The 18344-nt window shown below is 57.3% G+C and overlaps 1 protein-coding gene across 5 annotated transcripts; it reads left to right on the top strand.

Moving 5' to 3' along the window:
- Positions 1-653: 653 nt before the first annotated feature.
- LOC146429712 (bMERB domain-containing protein 1-like) lies at positions 654-17703 on the top strand. Of its 5 annotated transcripts, none has more exons than XM_085078010.1 (7): positions 654-956; positions 6694-6814; positions 10067-10140; positions 13445-13559; positions 13684-13757; positions 14333-14486; positions 15180-17703. In XM_085078010.1, exons 1-6 carry the CDS (start codon positions 881-883, stop codon positions 14449-14451), a joined length of 579 nt encoding a protein of 192 aa, XP_084934136.1. In that variant the 5' UTR covers positions 654-880; the 3' UTR covers positions 14452-14486; positions 15180-17703. The 5 variants fall into 5 exon arrangements, with proteins under 5 accessions (XP_084934136.1, XP_084934135.1, XP_084934138.1 ...); XM_085078009.1 differs by having other exon boundaries at positions 14333-14447; XM_085078012.1 differs by lacking the exon at positions 654-956 and adding an exon at positions 4887-5140 and having other exon boundaries at positions 14333-14447.
- Positions 17704-18344: the final 641 nt, after the last annotated feature.

Genomic DNA, 18344 nt, shown 5'->3' on the forward strand with positions numbered 1-18344 from the left:
TGAGGTGTTCCCTCCCCAGCAGTGAATCCTGAGCCAGGTGCTCTGGGATCACAAACCTCTGGGAGCAGGAGGGACACAGCCCACACCCATCCCCACCTTTCCGTGCCAGTTTGCTGGGACCAGCCTTCAGGACAGTGGCACTGGTCATTGCTGTGTCCTGCAGGAGCCCGTGGCCGGAGAGAGGAGAGACCACCAGGATCCTGCTGAGGTGGGTGCTGCCACCGCGCTGGATTTCAGCCCCTGGAGCGTTGTTCAAACTCTCGCTGTAGGGCTTTCCATGGGCAGAAGTTACTGCTGCCCTGGCTCCGCACCTCGTAGCGGTTTTGGGGAGCTGTGCCTCACCCCGGCACACCCCGTGTCCCTCATCCCGTGTCCCCCAGAGCCTGGGCGCCTTCAGCGCCCCGACCCGCAGTCACTGTCCTTGCCTATGCTGCGGGTCTGGGGGATTAACCGGCCGGAATGGGTTCGGGACGAGCTCCGGGACACGCCCCGGGTGAAGCTGCGGGGGGCCGGGAGCTGCAGGCGGGGGTGGCCGGCGGAGGACTCGGAGCGGTGGGAACGGAGAGAGCAGTGGGATCGGAACTGTGGGATCGGAACTGTGGGATCGGTGGGAGCCCCCGCCCCAGCGGAGGGAGCGGCGGGAGAGGAGCAGTGGGAGCGGCGGGAGAGGAGGAAGCGGAGCGGCAGGGGCGGCCGGAGTCCCTGCCCCGGCGGAGCGGAGCCGTGGGGTCGGGGTGCTGGGATCAGTGAGAGCCCCCGCCCCGGCGCAGCGGCGGGATCAGATCGGATCGGATCTGTGGAGCGGTGGAAGCAGTGCGGTGGGAGCGGAGGGAGCGGCGGCAGCCCCCGCCCCGGCGGAGCACAGCGTGCTGGGCTGCGGATGGAGGGCAGCCGCACCTCTCCCCGGTACGGATCCATGGAATCCACCCGCTGGCCGCCGGCCGGCGCGGGGCCAGGTGAGCGCCGCGGGACCGGTACGGGACCGGCACCGCCCGAGCCCAACTTCCCCCGCCCCCGGGGCTCCGGGACAATGCGGGCAGCCGAGCCCTGGCGGGGAACCGGCGGCTTCATCCACCCAGAGAGCCCAGCCGGTGCTCCCCGGATCGGCACCGGCACCGGCGGAGCCCCGAGCAGCGGCCATCGGGAGTGGGGCAGGAGAAGGACGGAGGGAAAGGATGGATGCATGGATGGATGCATGGATGGACGGACGGACGAACGGATGGAAGAGGGGATGGAGAGAGGGAAGGAGAGGCTGGGGGAGAGAACAGACGGGGAGAAGGGGCTGGGTGGGAGGAGGGGTGGCACCGAGGATGTCTTGGGGGGACACAACGGGGAGCAGGGTCACATCCCGCCATGTCGCTGCTGCTGCTGCCCGCGCGGACACGGCACCGCTGCGCTGCTGTGTCCAGCCCTGGGCACGGCTGTGACCGAGGGACTGGAGGGCTCTCCCTGTCCTTCATCGCCTTTGCTCCTCTCCGGCCAGCTCCTGCAGTCCGGCCCGGGGGAGAAGAGCGGCGGATACCAAGCAGGGAAATTGCCTCGAGCAGAGCCCTCGACCTTGGGCTGGGAGGAAGGGTCGCAGTGCCGGGCTGGGAGGAAGGGAGGCGCCCGCAATCCCTCTGCTGTGCCATCCCTCCGACCTCTCCCCTTCCCTGTTCCTCTCTGCTCCCCCTTATCCCCTTGCACTCAGTGGGGCAGGGACAGGCAGCTGCAAAGGCAGGAGAGGAGGGAAGGAGCCAGCTCCAGCATCCTGTTGGGCACTGCCTGGGGGCTGTGTGGTGCCCAAGAAGCTGCTCAGCTCCTGGATGAGCAGTGTGGAGTTTTGGTCCTTCCCCTTTGTGTCTTTCCTGGCAGTGTGTATTCTCCCCTGCTCCTCCCGTGGGGCTCTGAGCACCTTCATCACCTGGGTCATCTGCTTCACCAGCTCCTGGGTGACTTTGGGGTGAGCCAGAGCCTGGTGGTGCTGGACTCAGGATGCTGGATATGGCCTGGACATCCCCATGAGTGCCTGTGAGCATTCCCAACCATCCCCATGGGTGCCTGTGAGCAGGGCTGTGGTGGCAGCGATTTTGCTGATTCAGTGCAGTTCTGTGAACTCCAGGCTCCTGGGGACCCCGGGATGGTGAGATCCTTCCAACAGTCTGTGTCTGCTCCTTGGATGCTGCTCTGGGGTTTGCTCCCAGGCCAGGCCTGTGGAGCCCTGAGCTCCTGGAGCCTCTTGTCCTGCTGGTGCTCAGGAGGTGGCCCTGGGGAGGTGCATCCAGCAGTGGGGTGTGGAGGGGCTGGTGATACCCCCATAAACCATCCCAGAGTGCCTCACCTGCAAACTCTGGCCCTGTTTGTGTCTGTCTAACACGGTCTCAGAGGTGCTGGCTGAGCCAGGTGCTGCACAGACACCGCCAACAAACCCCCTCTGGCTGCACTGGGCCAAGGCACTGCATTTATCCCTGGTTTACTCCGGGAACACTGGCAGGGAAGCAGGGATCTCTCCTGTCTGGGCATGGCCTGCTTGGCCACACACTGACAGACCTGGAGCTTTGTGTCCCTCCTGGCAGGATGGGGATGGTGGGGACAGCACCCCTCTGACAAGGCTGAGAGTAGCTGGCAGTGGCTTCTCAGGACTCCCATTATCGAGCTCATGGAGTGGGGGCTGACTGGGACAAGCTGAATGTCCCCTGTCCCTGCTGCTCTCTGGAGCAGAGGAAAGCACATGGCTGAGTTAGAGGTCTCTTGGGATGGTGCCCACATAAAGAGCTCTGACCCCTCTACAGGGGGCTGTCAATCAACTTCCCAACTTTAATCACGAAGAAAATTGCTTGAAACACCCTGCACTGTTGGCTGCTGTGACTCATCCCAGGCTCGCTGCTGGTTGTCCAAATGTTTTCCCCAAACCATCTGGAGTGGAAGTCTCTGGCTATTACACTCCTCATTAGTGGAGGCCCCTCCCTGGGCCGGGTGTGATGATTAGAACAGCTCCAAATTTCCATCAAAGCTTTCTTCCCCTCCTTGGTTTGCCAGGTTGAAATGGTGCCAGGTGGGATTCCTTTGGCTCAAGCACTGTGGGGGGTTTTCTGAGTGTAGGGTTTTCTGTGTGTATGGGTTTTCTGTGTGTGGGTTTTCTGTGTGTGGCTGGGCTGCTGTGGGAGCAAAGGAACCCCTGGGCAGTGTGGCCACACGTGGGGCCATCCCTCTCTGGGGGAGACTCAGGACTGTGATCTTGATCACAGCTTTAATGTGATCCTCTTGGGCAGGAGAAGGAACCTGATGTGAAAAACCCACTCTCAGCTTGGGCAAAGCCATCCCCAGAGAGATCTTTCCCAGCTCTGCTTGCAGGATGTGCTGGGTTTAACTCTCTCAGGAGCTCAGGAACTCAGCATCACCTAGAGGGCATCTCCTGAGCCAGCAGGGTGGACCCAGGCACATCCCAATTGGTTGTCATTACCTGGAATAACAGGGGAAACTGGATTGGAAGACACTCTGGAGATGCTGAGTTCAATCTCTTGCTCAGAGCAGACTTGGTGGATGAGGTTGCCCATAGCCTTGTCCAGAAGTTATCCTAGGCCAAAGATGGAGATCCAACACCCTCTGATCCCTGCTGCAGTGTCTGAACCCTTCATCCTGGTTCTCCCAGTGTCTCCTCATCCACCTCATGCTCTGGCCCCTGTCCCCACTCAGCTGTTCAGGTCTGGGCAGGGTGACCTGTGGCCCTGGGCAGATGGGAAGAGTTTCCATCATCCAATCCATCCCCCACCCTCAGCTGCCCGTCAGTCACACACCTGTGATGTCTCACGGGTGGCTCTGGTGCAGAACTGTAGCTCTGTGTCCCCTTGTCCAGGGGCTCCCTTCCAGGGCTTGTGGGCTTCATTTTCCAGGACTGGCACTGCCTTCCCTCTGCTTCTGCCCTTAATTAGCAGCTCCAGGGACACAACAGTCCTGTCAGAACTTCTTGTCTGGCACTGGTGCTTTGGTGAGCAGTTCCCTGGAATTCCTGAGGAATGCAGAGTTCCTGGACCTGACCACAGTACCTGAAGGCACAGCCAAGGGCTGGCACCCTCCTGCTTGAGTCCTGCAGCCCTGCCTGGGCTGGGCTGTGACCTTCTGCTGTCCTCATGCCACAGGACACTCCTGACCTGAGAAGTGCCCAACCGAAAGGTGACTTTGGAGCAGTGTGTGAGGGCAGGGAGGTGCCAGCCACACCTGATGGGAACCACCCCAGAGCTGAGCCAGGAGCTTTCCTGCTCCTGGGGGCAGTGCCCATGGGCTGGAATTGCATCCCAGCCTCCTGCTGCAGGTGGGGGAAAGCAGCTCAGCTCGTCCACCTCCTCCTCTCCCAGCTCTCCCCCCTCCTCCCACCCCTGCACTGCCACCTCCTCCCCTACTAGCACTATCATCTCTGCCCGTCCCAGCTCTTCCAGCTCCTCCCTTTGCCTACACAGGCGAGGATTCACCTCTCTCACTGTAGTGGTTGTGCTGATGACATTCTGGGATGAGAGGGAGAAGAAGGGATGTTGACAGCTGTTCCAAACCCTGATACTCCCCCCTGGAAAATACCTGGCTGAGAACCTCAACCAAATGATCAGAGACATTCCGGGTTATTCCCCAGCCAGGCAGGCCAGGAGTGACAGTCCCCCTCCCCAGCCCCACCCCCTGCTCCGGGGCTGTCCTTGGGGATGGAGGCTGCAGGATGCTCCGGGTTTATCTGTCTCCAGGTTTACTGGCACATCTGGACATCCACCAGCCTTGTCACCTCCGCCTGGGCCCAGAGGGCACACAGAGCTCTGCAGCTTCTCATAACAGCTCTGGAGCTGAGCTGAGGTACAGCCCCAGGGAGTGGCTGCCTGCAGGCACCTCCCAGCTGTGCCACCTGCGCCTCCAGCTGTGCTGCTACCTGCACATCTGCCAGCATCTCTCACGGGTCCCTGGGGCCATCCCCAGCTGCTCAGCTGGGTGCAGCTGCAGCCAAGTATCCCAGGCCAGAGGACCTTTGAGGTGGCAGAGCCCCAGAATGCTCAGGATGAGGGACCTCGGCATCCTGGTCCCCTAGCAACCACACTCTGGTCCCTTAGCAACCGCATCGTGATGCTGTAGCAGCCACAGGCCGGTCCCTTGGCAACCCCGTCAGGAAACAAGGAAAGGAGGGGTCTGTGCAGAGCCTGGGGCAAGAACTGCTGGAGGGCAGTGCATCCAGCCTCACACACTGCCCAAGCCAGGGATTTGTCTGTCCTGATCAAACACTGGCTCCTGGGAGCATCCTGACACCTCCAAACAGGGAATGAGTGAGGAGTCACACCCTGGCATCCATCGGCTGAGCCTGGGGGAGAAGGGAGAAAATCTCCAAGAATTCCTCGTGAATTTCCAAGCCAGAAACAGAAGAAAACTCTTCTCCAAACCACTCACACTAATCCAAACCATTGTATTTCCACAATCAACCTTCCCTGCTGGAAGTCTTGGAAATATGCCCTGCTCTGGGAATGATTTCCCAAGCAGTGTTATGGGATGGGGAGAGGACAGGCAGTGCAGAGTGTGCCTCAGTGTTTTTCTCTTCCTGCTCTGTAACCCTCAGCACTGGCCTGGATCCCATTTGGAATGCCCAGACCACACACTCTGGCATCTACAGCTCCCCAACATCCCTGCCTGGAAAATCTTGCTCCTGGAGCAGCTCCATGGCTGTGCTTTCCCCTCTCCCCACACAGGGAAAGCCCCAGGGCTGCAAGAAGGCAAAACCTCAGAGGGGAGATGTGCCCTGTGAAGCTTCAAAGGAAGCAGGCTTTGCCCCTGATGTGGTTTTTGGAATGTTTTCTCACAGCCTGGCTCTGCTGCAGCCTCCTGTGCACAGCACATCCCAGAGAGCTGGATTAGCTGGGATGTGATGATGGTTCTGCTGCCTGGCACTGATAACAGGCTCAGTGTTGTGTCTCTGAGAGCCAGAGTGGGCTGGGAGCTGGCCTGGAGCAAATCCTCAGCTATGCCCATAAAATAGGCTGGGAGTCACTGTGGCATGAACTGTAAATCCATGGGACAGTCTGGAGCAAAAGAGTGGGAATTCTGTGTGAGTCATGGAGCAGGGAGGCAGAGCTGGTGGTCAGAGCCATGGATGGAGGTGGATGGACTTTCATCCTGTCCATCCCTCTAAAACATAAATTCCAGCCCCTTTATCCCACATTTTGCTGTGAAGCTCCTTCTTCTCACCCTGAGTGAGTGACCCCCCCCCTTTCCCTGCCTCAGTTTCCCCAGGTGGGTGCTGGATGGGATCTTCAGCACTGCAGAGGGTGAGGAAGCTGAACTGCCCTGCTGGGTGCCATGGGGGCTCTTCCTGCAGTGAGCTGGGAGGGATGGGGAATCCTCATCCAGTGTGGGATGGAAGGGGAGCAACAGAAGGAGTTTCAGCCCCATGACTGCTCAGCTCTGTGCTTTGTGTGCCCAGAATCTGTTCCTGGCCATGCAGGAGGAGGGTGCTGGGCAGGCTCAGGTCTCTGTGCTGGACGTGCTGGAGACTTCCATGGCTCTGGAAAAAGGAAGGGACATTCCTGTCCTTCCCTCCAGAAGTTTCCAGCTCCCTTGGCCTCCTGCTGTTCAGAAAGGGGAGACACCTGGGAATGTGGGGCTTTCTCCTGGCACAGAGCCTGGCACAGGGGTGCTGCCCTTCCCAAGGCTTCCCTGAGGTCCCTAACGTGGCTCCCATTCCTTCTCCAGAGGACGAGATCGTGTCCATGGCCGACTCCACCACCACCATCGATGACATCGAGGGGGAGCTGTTCAGGATCGAGCGGATCCGGGAGATCCTGGTGCGCAGGGAGTCAGAGCTGCGCTACATGTGAGTCCCTGTCCCCTCCTGCTCTGCTCCCCTCCCCTCCTCAGGGACACCCCAGCATCTCCTCCTGCCCAGCCAAGCACAGCTCAGCCCCCGGGATCAGCAGGGCTGAGGCTGCTTCCTGCCTTGTTTCCCACCTGGAAGTGCAGCCTCTCCTATACCCTGGCCTTGGTGCCTTGGATGGATCCCTGTTACAAAGCTGCCACTGATGCTGGGAAGCTCTGAGCCACCCGAATTCTGTGTAAGCAGAGTTTATCTCGCAGGTTTAACCCCTCAGATGTGTCTATGTCCCACCAGCACCATGTGTTCCCAGTCAGTCCATGCTCTTCCTCAGTGTGAGGCTCTTGGGCTGGGCTTGGGAAGGGATATGGGGTTTGGTGCTTTGGTGCTGCTCTCTGGAGATTTGCCCCAGCACCAAGGTCTGGCTTTGCCCCAGCACCAAGGTCTGGCTTTTCCACAGCAGCAGGATCTGCAGCTGCTGAGCAGCCACATAACCACAGTTTGCTCTCCCCAGCGTGAAGTATTACACATCCTCACACCTCTCCCTTTTCCTCCATATGCCCTAGTCCCTGGGGCTGCCAGGACATGCTGGAATTGGACTGGCATCAGTGCTTGGTGCTACCCTGCATCCTGCATCTCCTTCCTGCATCCTGCATCTCCTTCTTTCATGCTACATCTCCTCCCTGCATCTCCATCCTGCATCTCCTCCCTGTGTCCCTCTCTCCACTCCCAGCACAGCCTTTGCAGCCCGGTAAGGAGGAAAGGATTTTCTCCAGGGTCCATTTCAATAGTCAAAGAAGTTTTGGAATAAAAATCTCCAGGCCTTTCAGACCTAAGCCACCGTGTTGCAATGGTGCTCACCAGCACTTGTTTGGGGGGACAAAGAACATTTTTCATGGGTCTATATGGAGATTTTATGTGTGTGGAGGAAAAGGCCTGACTAACATCCACAGTTTGGGTTGATTAAGTTTGTAATATCACTAAAGGGCTGTGGTTAGCTCAGTCCTCAGATCCCACCCTGCCAGCCCAGCACAAACTGGGATTTTGACAAAGATGACATTTCCTGGGCTGTAGCTCTTCCTGTGCTGCTCTTTGGGTGTGACTGGGTCCCCACTGGTCCCTGCACTGAGGATCCCACAGCCTGGAAATCCCTGGGTAAATCCAGTGGGTGTGGAAGCTGGACGATGGTTCAGAGGCTTGGATTTGGAGCCCCTCCGAGGCGCAGTTCCCCTGAACTCATTGTTGAAAAGGATTTTTGGAAATCATCAAAAGTGTAGTTCTTAAAGGCTTTCCATGGCAACAGTACCTGATTCTCTCAGGTGCTGTCAGAGCTCACAGCTCCTGTGCTTCCTTAACCCTTTGTTTGGTTTCTCCCTTGGAATATAAAGGGAAATCTCCTACAGTAACCTCATGGTGTGTTTGGCTGCAAAAATGATCCCTTGGGTGTTTGGAAGTGCCAGGATGGCCTGCCTGGGATTTGGGGGTGCTGTGGGAATTCAACCTTAGCTCTGCAGGGCCCAGGAGGGAGGGGCAGGGAAGACTGAGGATCTTCCTGGGGCACTGGTGCTGGAGAATGGGGCTCCCAGAGCTGGGGTCTGCAGGAGGGGGCTGGAAAGGGTGGGAAACAGGGGCTGCAAGGCTTCTTTTAATTCTCCAGCTGGGGAAAAGGTGATGTTCAGGGAGGTTGGACTGCAGGGCTCGAGGAGATGGAAAAATCCCAGGATGTGCAGCTGAATAGAGCAGTGACCTCGATAAAAATCAGTGTTTGCTCCGTGTTGGAAATGTCAAACTAAAATGTTCCTGCATTTCTGAGGTGTCTGTGCTCTGGAAAACAATGAAGCACCAAACACTTCTCCTTTTATAGGGCAAAAGGAAAGGTGTGGAATTCCTGTGGGAGATTGAGCTCTGCCCTGGTCCCTCAGTGCTCCCTAGGGCCAGCCAGGGACACCTGCCTCTGGCTGATGCAGCCATAGGTGTCACCAGCAGTGGTGGCACCACCAGGGGTAGAAGCAGTTCCAGCCCCAGCAGGAACCTCCTGGGTGTTTATCCCTGCAGCCCCTCCTGAGTTTAATTGAAAAGAGAATTTATTATTTATTATTCTCCTCATCAGTTTTTCCAGAATTAATTTCCATTTAAATGCATTAATCATTCAGCTCTCATCTGTCTTTTCATTTTCATTTTAATCAGTGTGTCACCAGCACTCCCTCTTGTCCCCATTCCCTCCTGCTGCTCCTTGTACAAGTTCAGGCACAGCCACCACAGGACCCTGAGCTGGCAATGGGGACAAAGAGCCCTCCCTGCTCCCCACGTGCTGCTCGCAGACATTGCAGTCCTGGATCTCTTTGGTGTGGGATGCAAACAAAGGAAGGCATTGTCAGAGCAAAGATCTGACAGAGGAAGGAGGAAGCTTCTGCACCTGAGCTGATCCCACTCCAGTTTCTCCCAAGGCTCCTCTTTCCAGGCTGTTCCTTCTCCCTTCCATTACTCACATTCCTGGTGGCTCCAGCTCAGCTGCCAAAGCTGCATGCTCCATAACTCCAGCAAAAGTGACTCATCCAGGAGGGGTGGACAGGGTGACTCAGTGGAAGGATCGGGATTGTCAGGTTTTGAGTGGCTCCCACTTCCCAAGGATCCAGTGGCACATCTGGGCAGGGTGGCAGCAGCTCAGAAATCAGCTGGGGGTTGTCTGGGACACAGACCCTGCCCAGGGTCAGCAGCACAGGAGGCTTCTTTTGTCCTGTTGAAGTGACCCTGGTTCTCAGCTGACACCTGAAAACTCTGCACACCGTCCCTGTTATATTTCAATTTTCTACCTTTATTTAATTCTGCAGGAAGGTGGGATAAAAGACCTTTTTCTATGGCAGCAGCTTCCACTTATTTTTGGATTTTTTTCCTTGAGAAATATTTTCTGGCACCAGGAAAAACACAGCTGTTCTTGCCTGGTGAACGGGCCAGGTTTTGGTAAGGCTTTATCATTAAGGTAATAAAACTTTTTCTCTGCCAACAGCCAGAGTCCCAAGCCATGTGGCTCCAACAAAACTCTGGGGTGAACTGGGCTGAGATTTCCCATGGGAAAGTGGGGAAATCTGGGATCCCCACCACAAGCACTTAGTGCTTTGCCTTCCAGCACTGGCTGGGTATTGCTCTAGGGGTTTTGAACCTCTCCTCTCCCAGTTTCCCCCCTCAGTTGTTCAGGTTTTTGAACCCTTTCTCTCCCAGTTTTCCCTCTCAGAGGTCCTGTTTGTGTCTCTGCAGGATGGATGACATCCAGCTTTGTCAGGAAATCAGCCGGCTGAAAACAGAGCTCCAGAAACTCCTAGCCCTGCCAGGTAAGGCTTTGGGCAGTTTTGGAGAACTGCATTCTGCTGCAGTGAGCAGAAAGGTTCCCATCAAATACCAGCAGTCACCCTGGGCTGCTCCCAGAGATGCTGCTGCTCTCCCAGAGCCAGAATCCACAAATGTGGCTCCCTGAGTCTCTCCAAGATCCTCCCTGGGAGTTTTCCTGCTGGCATTACTGCCAGGGAGTCCCTTGAGCCTGGGCTGGAGGGCAGAGGAAACTGGAAAGGAGACAAAACACAATTCCTTTGAGGAAGAGCCTCTGGTACAGGAGGAGATGGGAGCTGAGGGAGGTGACAGAGAATCCTGGCACAGTGGGACCCCAGGGAACATCCCAAATGGGGCCCTTGTCCCACCACATTGTGGAGGGACCCCTTTGGAGGAAGCAGAAGGGGAGATGCCTTCAAAGGGCTGCAGGATGAGAGCAGCAGTTGAACTCTTGCTGTGTGTCTGTGATTGGGACAGATGGCAGCAGGTGCCAGGGGAGAGTTCCTGCTTGCAGCCAGGGTGGGATGGGTCCTGAGGGGATTTCATGGCAAAGGGGTCTGGTGATGTCCCTGATTTAGGGGAAGTCACCAATCAGGATGTTGAAAAGGGGCAAACAGGCCAGAGCAACTGGAGTGAAGAATTCTTCTGGGAGGAAGTGCTGCTTTTGTCACCCCCTTTACTCTGCCCAGTTCCCCTCCATGTCCCTGTCCCATCTGGAGCCATCCTTGTCCTTCACAGCCCAGGGAAGGCCAAACCTCATTTCCCTAAAGGATGCCCTTAGCCAAAGAATTCCAATGAAATCAGCCCCCAAGGAGCTCGGGGTTTGGATGACACTGAGCAGGAAAAGCTCCTCACAGGCTGTGTCCACCCCTGGACACCAAGCAGTGCCTCTCTCCCTCAACCCCAGCCAGGGCAGCTCTCAGAAGCAGATGGGGACATGTCCCTGCGTTTTTGTGCCCATCCCAGCAGCAGCACTTGGGCCTCAGTGACTTCCAGCAGCAGCAGCTCCCCAAAGGTGCTGAACTCCCTGAGGCCAGCGAGGTGTGGCAGGGGGAGGTGGGTGCAGGCAGGGACCAGCTGTGCCCATCTGTGTCCCCAGGCCCCTCCTCAGCTCCTCAGTGCTGTCCCCGGGGTTATCTGAGAGCCCAGCGTAGCCCTGCCAGGTGTCACTGCCATCGTGCTGGGTGTGCCTGGGAACCTTCAGCACAGAGCTAGAGCCCATTAAACTAATGCTGCTTAACATGCAGGTGCTGCTCACTTCAATAAACCTGGCTCTGCTTCCAGATGGAGGGGAGGGAAGGGAGAATTCTGCCATAAAACCAGGAGTTACTTGCAAAACAGACCCAAATCTCATGGGGGCTTTTAATTCAAATGCCTTCCAGTCCATAAACCGACTTTCCCTAAACCACAACTCAGAGCAGATATAAATTAGTCTTTTCTGCTCCTGGAGAAATGAGTATGGCTTTCCTTCATCTGCTTTGGGCTTTCATTTCTCACCTTTTCAGCACTCCCAGGCTCAACTGAGAGCAGAAATTCTGCTCTTTTTGTCTTCTTTATAAGTTGACTCAGACCAGTCTGTGCTGGAAAAATCCTGCACATCGCTGTTCTTGTGAGACAGTCACGGCAGCCTTGGGTTTGGATAAAGATTGGAACACGTCAGTGCTTACTCAGAGCCCAGCCAGGGCTGGGGCTTGCACTGTCCTCTGCACAAGGAACCTTTAATAACTCAGCCATCACCATGCTCATGATGGGCTCTGACATCAGCCAGGGGGGAGAAAGGGGCAGTGCTTGTCCAGTGAGACCTTGACTCTGACAGGCTCCACTTCAGCAATGCAGGTTGTTAATTAACTCCAAGTAGCCGGTGCTAATTAACTCCAAATAAGGTGCTTGGGCACGGTGTGGCAGCCAAATGCCACTTGGAAGTGCCCCTGTCCCCAGCAGGCAGGTGAGGGCTGCTCAGAGACAGTGCCCAGGTGACTCTGCCTTAATCCAAGGGGTGGCAGAGGTTAGCCTCAGGCCAGAGCAGCTCCCTGTGCCAGGGACCTCATTCCCTGCACAAGATCACAGTGCCTGGAAAAGCCTTCATTTGCTGGAGATGTTTCAACAGCAGGATGGGTCTGAGGGGTTCCTCCTATCCAGCAGCACCCAGATCAATGTTCCAGCTACAAATCAGTCCTTAGTTTAGGACCTGCTGAGACCCAGCTGGCTCCAGCCTGTGAATTTTGCTGTGTTTTTATTTAGCTGAAGGCAGCCAGGGGACTGATCCAGTCTGGGCTAGGCTGGTTTTGGAGGTGGCTGGAGAATTCAGCCTTGGTATTAAACAGTACAAACAGTCACAGTTCCCACCTCAGGTGGCTCTCCATTGATATTTCCCACCTCTTATCCCCCTGGCTGTTCTGCTGTATTCCATTCCATACCAATTTCCATAGGACAGGAATTCTTAGGGATGAGAGAGTTCTCCAGGCCTTCACTCACTGCCCAAAGATCTGTGGCAAGAGTGGATCCTGCCCAAGGTCGGTCAGTCAGGGTTCAATGACAACCATGGCTGATGGATTCCAGAAGAGCCTGGGACACACTTGTGGCTGGGGTGGGAATGGGGTTTGGACGGTCAGATGGGGAGGATGGGATCACCAGGACCAGCAAGGAAATGAGGCTGCAAACCCAGTGGATTGTGTGGGTTTCCATGGCTCTGTGTGTGGGACAAATGGAGCTGTTCCCAGAGTATCTGCACACATTGGGAATCCCTGGACATATGAATCCCTGCTTCCTCAGCCACATGCAGGACCTGGCTCTGAGATCCCTGTGCTCTTACACAGCTCAGGGCCAGGCTGGGGCTCCCTGGGTTGGGAAATGGAGCCAAACCCTTCCTGGCTGTGGGACAACATCCAAGCTGGCATTTCTGAGCTCTCTGGGTGCTGGTCACCAGCCCTGCAGCAGAGCAGGGGGACAGCAGCCATGGTCACCTCCCCCAGAGATGGCACATGGCTGAGGGCCCTTTCCATGCTTTGCAGAGCTCACAGTGCCACCTCGCAGTGCTCAGCCCCATGAGAGTCTGGGGAGAAGCTAAAACTTCAAATGTGATGACAGCAGAGCTGTCACCACCAGCCAGGGCCGTTGGGATGAGATTCCTGCTCATTGAGCAGCCAGGGCCTGGATCCAGCTGCTCCCTCTGGCTTGGCTCTGCCCTCACGCTCAGTGCTGAGCAGAGCAGGGCTGGCCTTGGCAGGGGATGATGGCCCCTGGGGAGATGGGGAGATGGCACCTGAGAGGTGCTCCCTGGGGCTGTGAACTGTGCTCCCTGTGCTGCAGAGAACCAGAAGTCCAACGAGGAGAAGCAGAGGGAGGAGGAGCTGGTGCAGCAGATCCACAAGCTGGTGGAAACGCGGGATTTCCTGGTGGATGATGTGGAGTTTGAGAGGCTCAGGTAGCTGGTGTCACCCTGGCACTGGGGACAGTGCAGTCTGTCCTTTGAGCTGTGTCCTGCCTTCCCAGAGCTCCTGGGGGCCTCTCTGCTCCTTTCCCAGCAGTAAACAAGTTCTTTGTCACAGGGAAAGGGAAGAAGACAAGGAAATGGCTGAGTTCCTGCAGAGCAAGCTCTCCAAAAGCTACCTCCAGAGAGCAAGTAGGTGCTGATGGGGTTTATTCCTTGCATAAACCTCCCTGGCAGTTCTCTCCTTTCCCACGCACTCTGTCTCCAAGATTTTATTGCCTGGGACTGGCTCAGCTGGAGGAGGGTGGGGAAATGGAACTGGGGGATGCTGGTGCTTGAAATCACCTTGTGGAAACATCTGGAATTGGAACAGATGTTAGGAATCCCTTTCCCTCCTGGCATTTCCCACCATGCCCTATGAGAATGGGGCTGGGGAGGGGCTCTTTTAGAGCTGACAGACTTCCTCTGTCCCTTTAACATTTCCTCATACCTCAGGTGGATGCAGGATGGACACCACGTCCTCTGACGACAGCCTGTGCTCTTCCCTGTGCTCTGTCACCTCCCCAGGGCTATGGGAGGCATGCCCAGCCTTGGGGACACCCCAAAGCACTCATGGCTGTGTCCCTGTGTTGCAGGAGCTGGGGACACCCTGTGTGATGCAGGAGCTGTGGTTCTGACAGGGTCAGCAGCAGCCCCAGAGGAGCTCTGATCTCCAACCCTGGGCTGGACCCTGCTCCCCAGGCAGACCTGGATTCCTCTTCCCGCAGCTCCTGTCCGAGAGAAGAAGATGACATCGAGGGGACAGCAAACCTCAGCTCCCTATGTGACCAAGACGGGCCTGACCCTGCTCAAGGAGTGCTGTGGCTTCACCTGCTCCATCATGTAGGGCACTGCCAGCCCCTGGCACAGGACACAGCCGTGGTAGGGGCACATCCCGGGAATCTGGGCAGGAGGGGCTTCCTTGGAGCTGGTGCTTCCTGGGCCACCTGCAGGGATGTGCCATGAATTTGGGAACAGAGGCTGTCTAGAGGGTTGTGTCGGTAGCACAGGACAATCCTCTGGCTGCTGAGCCAACCAGGCAGGTCCCATCCATCTGCCAGCGGGTCAGGACATTGCTTATCCCTAATTTTGTGGGAGCGGCAGAGCCACAGGGAGGTGCTGCTTGCCAGGACTCCCCAGCTCATCCCAGGAGGAGGCTGCAGTGACCTGACAGAGCTGGGGGTGCAATCCTGGCGCCAGCTGCCTCCCTGCCTGTGGATGGCTCTGCTCCACAGCCCCTACTGCCAAAACTGGGGCTTGGGGCTGCAGACAAGGCCAGCAAGGCCTGCGCAGCCTGGGGTGGGCTTGTCGCAGAGGGTGACAAGCACAGAGCTGCAGCCCCCGATGATCCCACTGGGACAGGCTCTGTGTGAGGGAAGGGGATGGGGACAGAGCTCCAGGGGCTTGGAACCTTGAGAGGATTCATCTTGTGCCAGTGGAGATTCCACTGTGGCCAGTGGCAACCAGGAGTTCCTTCCATGGGCTCTGGGAAGCAGGCTTGGCTCTCTGGCCCCTGGAGAAGGGGATCCTGTGGCTGTAATTCCTGCTTTCCCACATCCTGCCTTTGCTCCCCAGGTCTGCAGCCAGTCTGATCCCTGCTCTCCTCTGAGAGGTCCAACGTCCATCATTGTCCACAATTCCACTGCAGCAGCACCACCGAGGGCTCCCAGGCTGGCTGGGCAGCTCTGGCTGCTGGCACAGGTCCTGGTGGCCCCACGTCCTCCACGGCAGCACAGACACCATGTCCCACCCCGGCTGGAGGCCATGACAGCAGCAGGGAGCCCATGGCACAGCACGGGAGCGTCCTGCAGCTGGGCACAGGGATAAAGAACCACCTGGAGCTGCTGTTGGGAGAACATCCTGCTCCACCATCCAGGACATGCTGGGGTCTCTGATGATTGTCCCGTCCCCTGGGAGTGTCCATGGGATGGTTCCTGAGGACTCCTGGTGAGGAATGTCCCTGGTTTGGGTCCTGTTTTTGAAAGGGTTTTGTTGCAAGGAGCCCTTTGGCTCTGGTGGAGCTGAGCAGGGGTGCAGGGCACTCCCTGGAGCTGGCTGGAGCAGGGGTGCTCCCTGTGGAGTCACCACTGGAGCACAGGCTGGGGCACAGGAGCTGCTGTCCTCCCCACACTGGGTCAGTGGCCCAGTGACTGGGTCAGTGGCCAGCTCCAAGGAAAAGGAGGAAATCAGAGCAAAAGGAGTGAAATTCAGAACAGGGCAAACTGCAGTTGGAAATAACAACCAGGAGCTTGGGAAAGTGGCAGAGGAAGGTGGAGACATCAGATGAGACCCTCTTAGTGCCAAGGGGACACTCAGTCCTGTTTCCAGTGCCCTAGCCAGCACCTCTAGGCTGGCACCACGAGCTGGACATGGCCCCATGCGATTGGGGCACCCTGAGGTCACCCAGTGTCCCAGTGCTGTGTCCCCTGTGAGCACCCCGTGCTGGTGCCACAGCACAGGACAGGGGCTGTTCCCGCTGCCTGAAGGCCTGTCCCACCTCCTGCCCTGCCTGCTGCCTGCTGTTAGCTGCCCTGGGTGGCCTGGGGTGGCCTCTCCTTGGGGTGGCTGCCCAGGAGCTCTGGCCACCCCCACTCTGGCCAAAATGCTGCTCCCCCAGCTCAGCTCTGCTGCAGGATCAGGACATGGGGTCCCTGCCTGGGTCACACCCCCAGGAAGTGTCACAGCCCACGGGGCTCCTTCCATCACCCCTGGCTGAACATTTATAAACACTCTGTGCAAGTGGGATCCTTCCTGGGGCAGTGCCATGGGCAGGTCCAAGTTCCTCCAGCATATCATGGAATTATGGAATGGTTTGGAGTGGAAGAGGCCTTAAAGCTCATCCAGTGCCATCCCTGCCATGGCAGGGACACCTTCCACTATCCTAGGTTGTTCCAAGCCCCAGTGTCCAACCTGGCCTTGGACACTGACAGGGATCCCGGAGCAGCCACAGCTTCTCTGGGCACCCTGTGCCAGGGCCTCACACCCTCACAGGGAGCAATTCCTTCCCAATATCCCATGTAACCCTGCCCTGTGGCAGTGGGAAGCCATTCCCTGTGCCCTGTCCCTCCATCCCTTGTAAACAGTCTCTGTCTGTGTTTTCTGTTGGCTCCTTCAGGCACTGGAAAGCCACAATTAATTCATCCTGAAGCTTCCCTTCCCCAGGCTGAACAATCCCAGCTCTCCCAGCCTTCCTGCCAGAAATCCCTGTGTGTGAGGAGCTGATCTCCAACCTCTGAGGTGGTTTCCACTCCCATGTCCTTCCTGGGGAACCTCCTCCATCCCACTGCCAGAGAAGTCCCTGAACCATCCAGTCCTTCTGGTCACTCCCACCACAAATGACTCCACCAAACATGATGCTGCTTTGGCTCTGTTACCTCTGACTTGACACCAATGCTCAGTTTGAAACCTGCTTTGTGCTGCTCGTTGTTAATGCTCTACAGCTCCTCCAGCCATCCCCTGTCCCTTCCTGCTGCTCTCCTGCCTCAGGGGAGGCTGCAGTGGGTGCTGGAGGGAGCACCCACAGATCCCAAAGGGAGCCACAGGGCTGCTCTGTGCTCTGCCAGCCCTGTGCAGTGGGACAGCTGCAGGACATCGTGGGGATGCTGTCCAGGCCATCCAGCAGCAGCAGCAGCAGCATCCATCCAGCCTGGAGCTGATCCCAGCCTGGCCCACTCCCTCCCTGCTCCTCCGGAGCCTGTCCAGGGCTGCTTTGCTCAGCCCACAGGGGTTTGCTTTGAGCCACCCACCCACCCCAAAGGCCCCTCTCTGTTCTGCCTTCCCAGGCCTTACTGGGACAGTGAGGAACCCTGCCAGGGAGTTCGGTTGGGCTGAGAGGGAGTCAGAGGCCAGGAAGAGCCTTGGATTCCAAAGTTGCCCCCTCTGGAGCCAGGCTGGGCTGGGAGCGGTGCCTGTGCAGCAAGAGGAGGCACAGGGGCTGTCCTTGTGTCCCAGCTGAGTCCCTGGGCTGCTCCTGAAGGGCTCAGGCTGCTCCCCTGGACACATGGAACTACTGGAACTGCTGGAAAAGGTGCCCACAGGACTGACACTGCTTCATGTGCATTGATCTCAACCCAAACCAATAAATGTCTCTTGGAAGCTCCATAGGTGTTTTCCCCACCTGGGACCTTTTAAGGAGAAGGCTCAGCTGTGTCACAGCAGGGTGGGTAAATGGGAAGAGAAACTTGATCCTAAAAGCTCAGGCTGGACTTCGGAGTTCCCTGGAATGCCCAGAGCAGCTCCTGCTGCTGAAGCAGGATCCCCAACCCTTCCATTTCTGGCTCTGACCCACACTTTGCTTTTGGGCCAGGCTAAAAGATCTTGGGAAAGGTGAAAAACTCCTCCCTGGGTTAATGTCCTTTACTGGGCCCTGAACTCTTTGGACGGATTTGTTATTTGTGACCCTTCTGTCCTGCCCAAGCCTCATGGCACAGTTTCCAAAGGGGCTGTGGAACACTTATATCTTCAATATGTAGCCTTTAACGGAGCACTGGGGGGCCAGGCTGCTCCAGATCTTCCCCTGGACCCTGGCCCTCCCCCTCCTGTACTCCAGGTTCTCTCAGGAGAAGCAGCAGGACTGGCAGGCAGAATGCAAGGTCTCATGGTTTTGGTGTTTCCTGGCCTTGTGAGGGGTGATTAAAGAACATGGGAAGCACTTCATGGTGATGGACAGGGAGCTGGAGCTGAGCAGGGGCAGGAGCAGGAGCAGGACAGAGTGTGGGCTGTGCTGGTCTCACGGCTCTG

This window comes from Lichenostomus cassidix, chromosome 18 (assembly GCF_008360975.1).
Source record: "Lichenostomus cassidix isolate B80296 chromosome 18, HeHo_3.0, whole genome shotgun sequence".
Lineage (NCBI taxonomy): Eukaryota > Metazoa > Chordata > Aves > Passeriformes > Meliphagidae > Lichenostomus > Lichenostomus cassidix.

Bases quoted from the DNA above. Each gene is read 5' to 3' on its own strand.
- LOC146429712 (XM_085078009.1), top strand. From the start codon at position 881: ATGGAGGGCAGCCGCACCTCTCCCCGGTACGGATCCATGGAATCCACC. The intron at 13,758-14,332 runs GTAGGTGCTGAT...CTCTTCCCGCAG, and splicing joins AAGCTACCTCCAGAGAGCAA to CTCCTGTCCGAGAGAAGAAG. The intron at 14,448-15,179 runs GTAGGGCACTGC...TTTGCTCCCCAG, and splicing joins GGCTTCACCTGCTCCATCAT to GTCTGCAGCCAGTCTGATCC.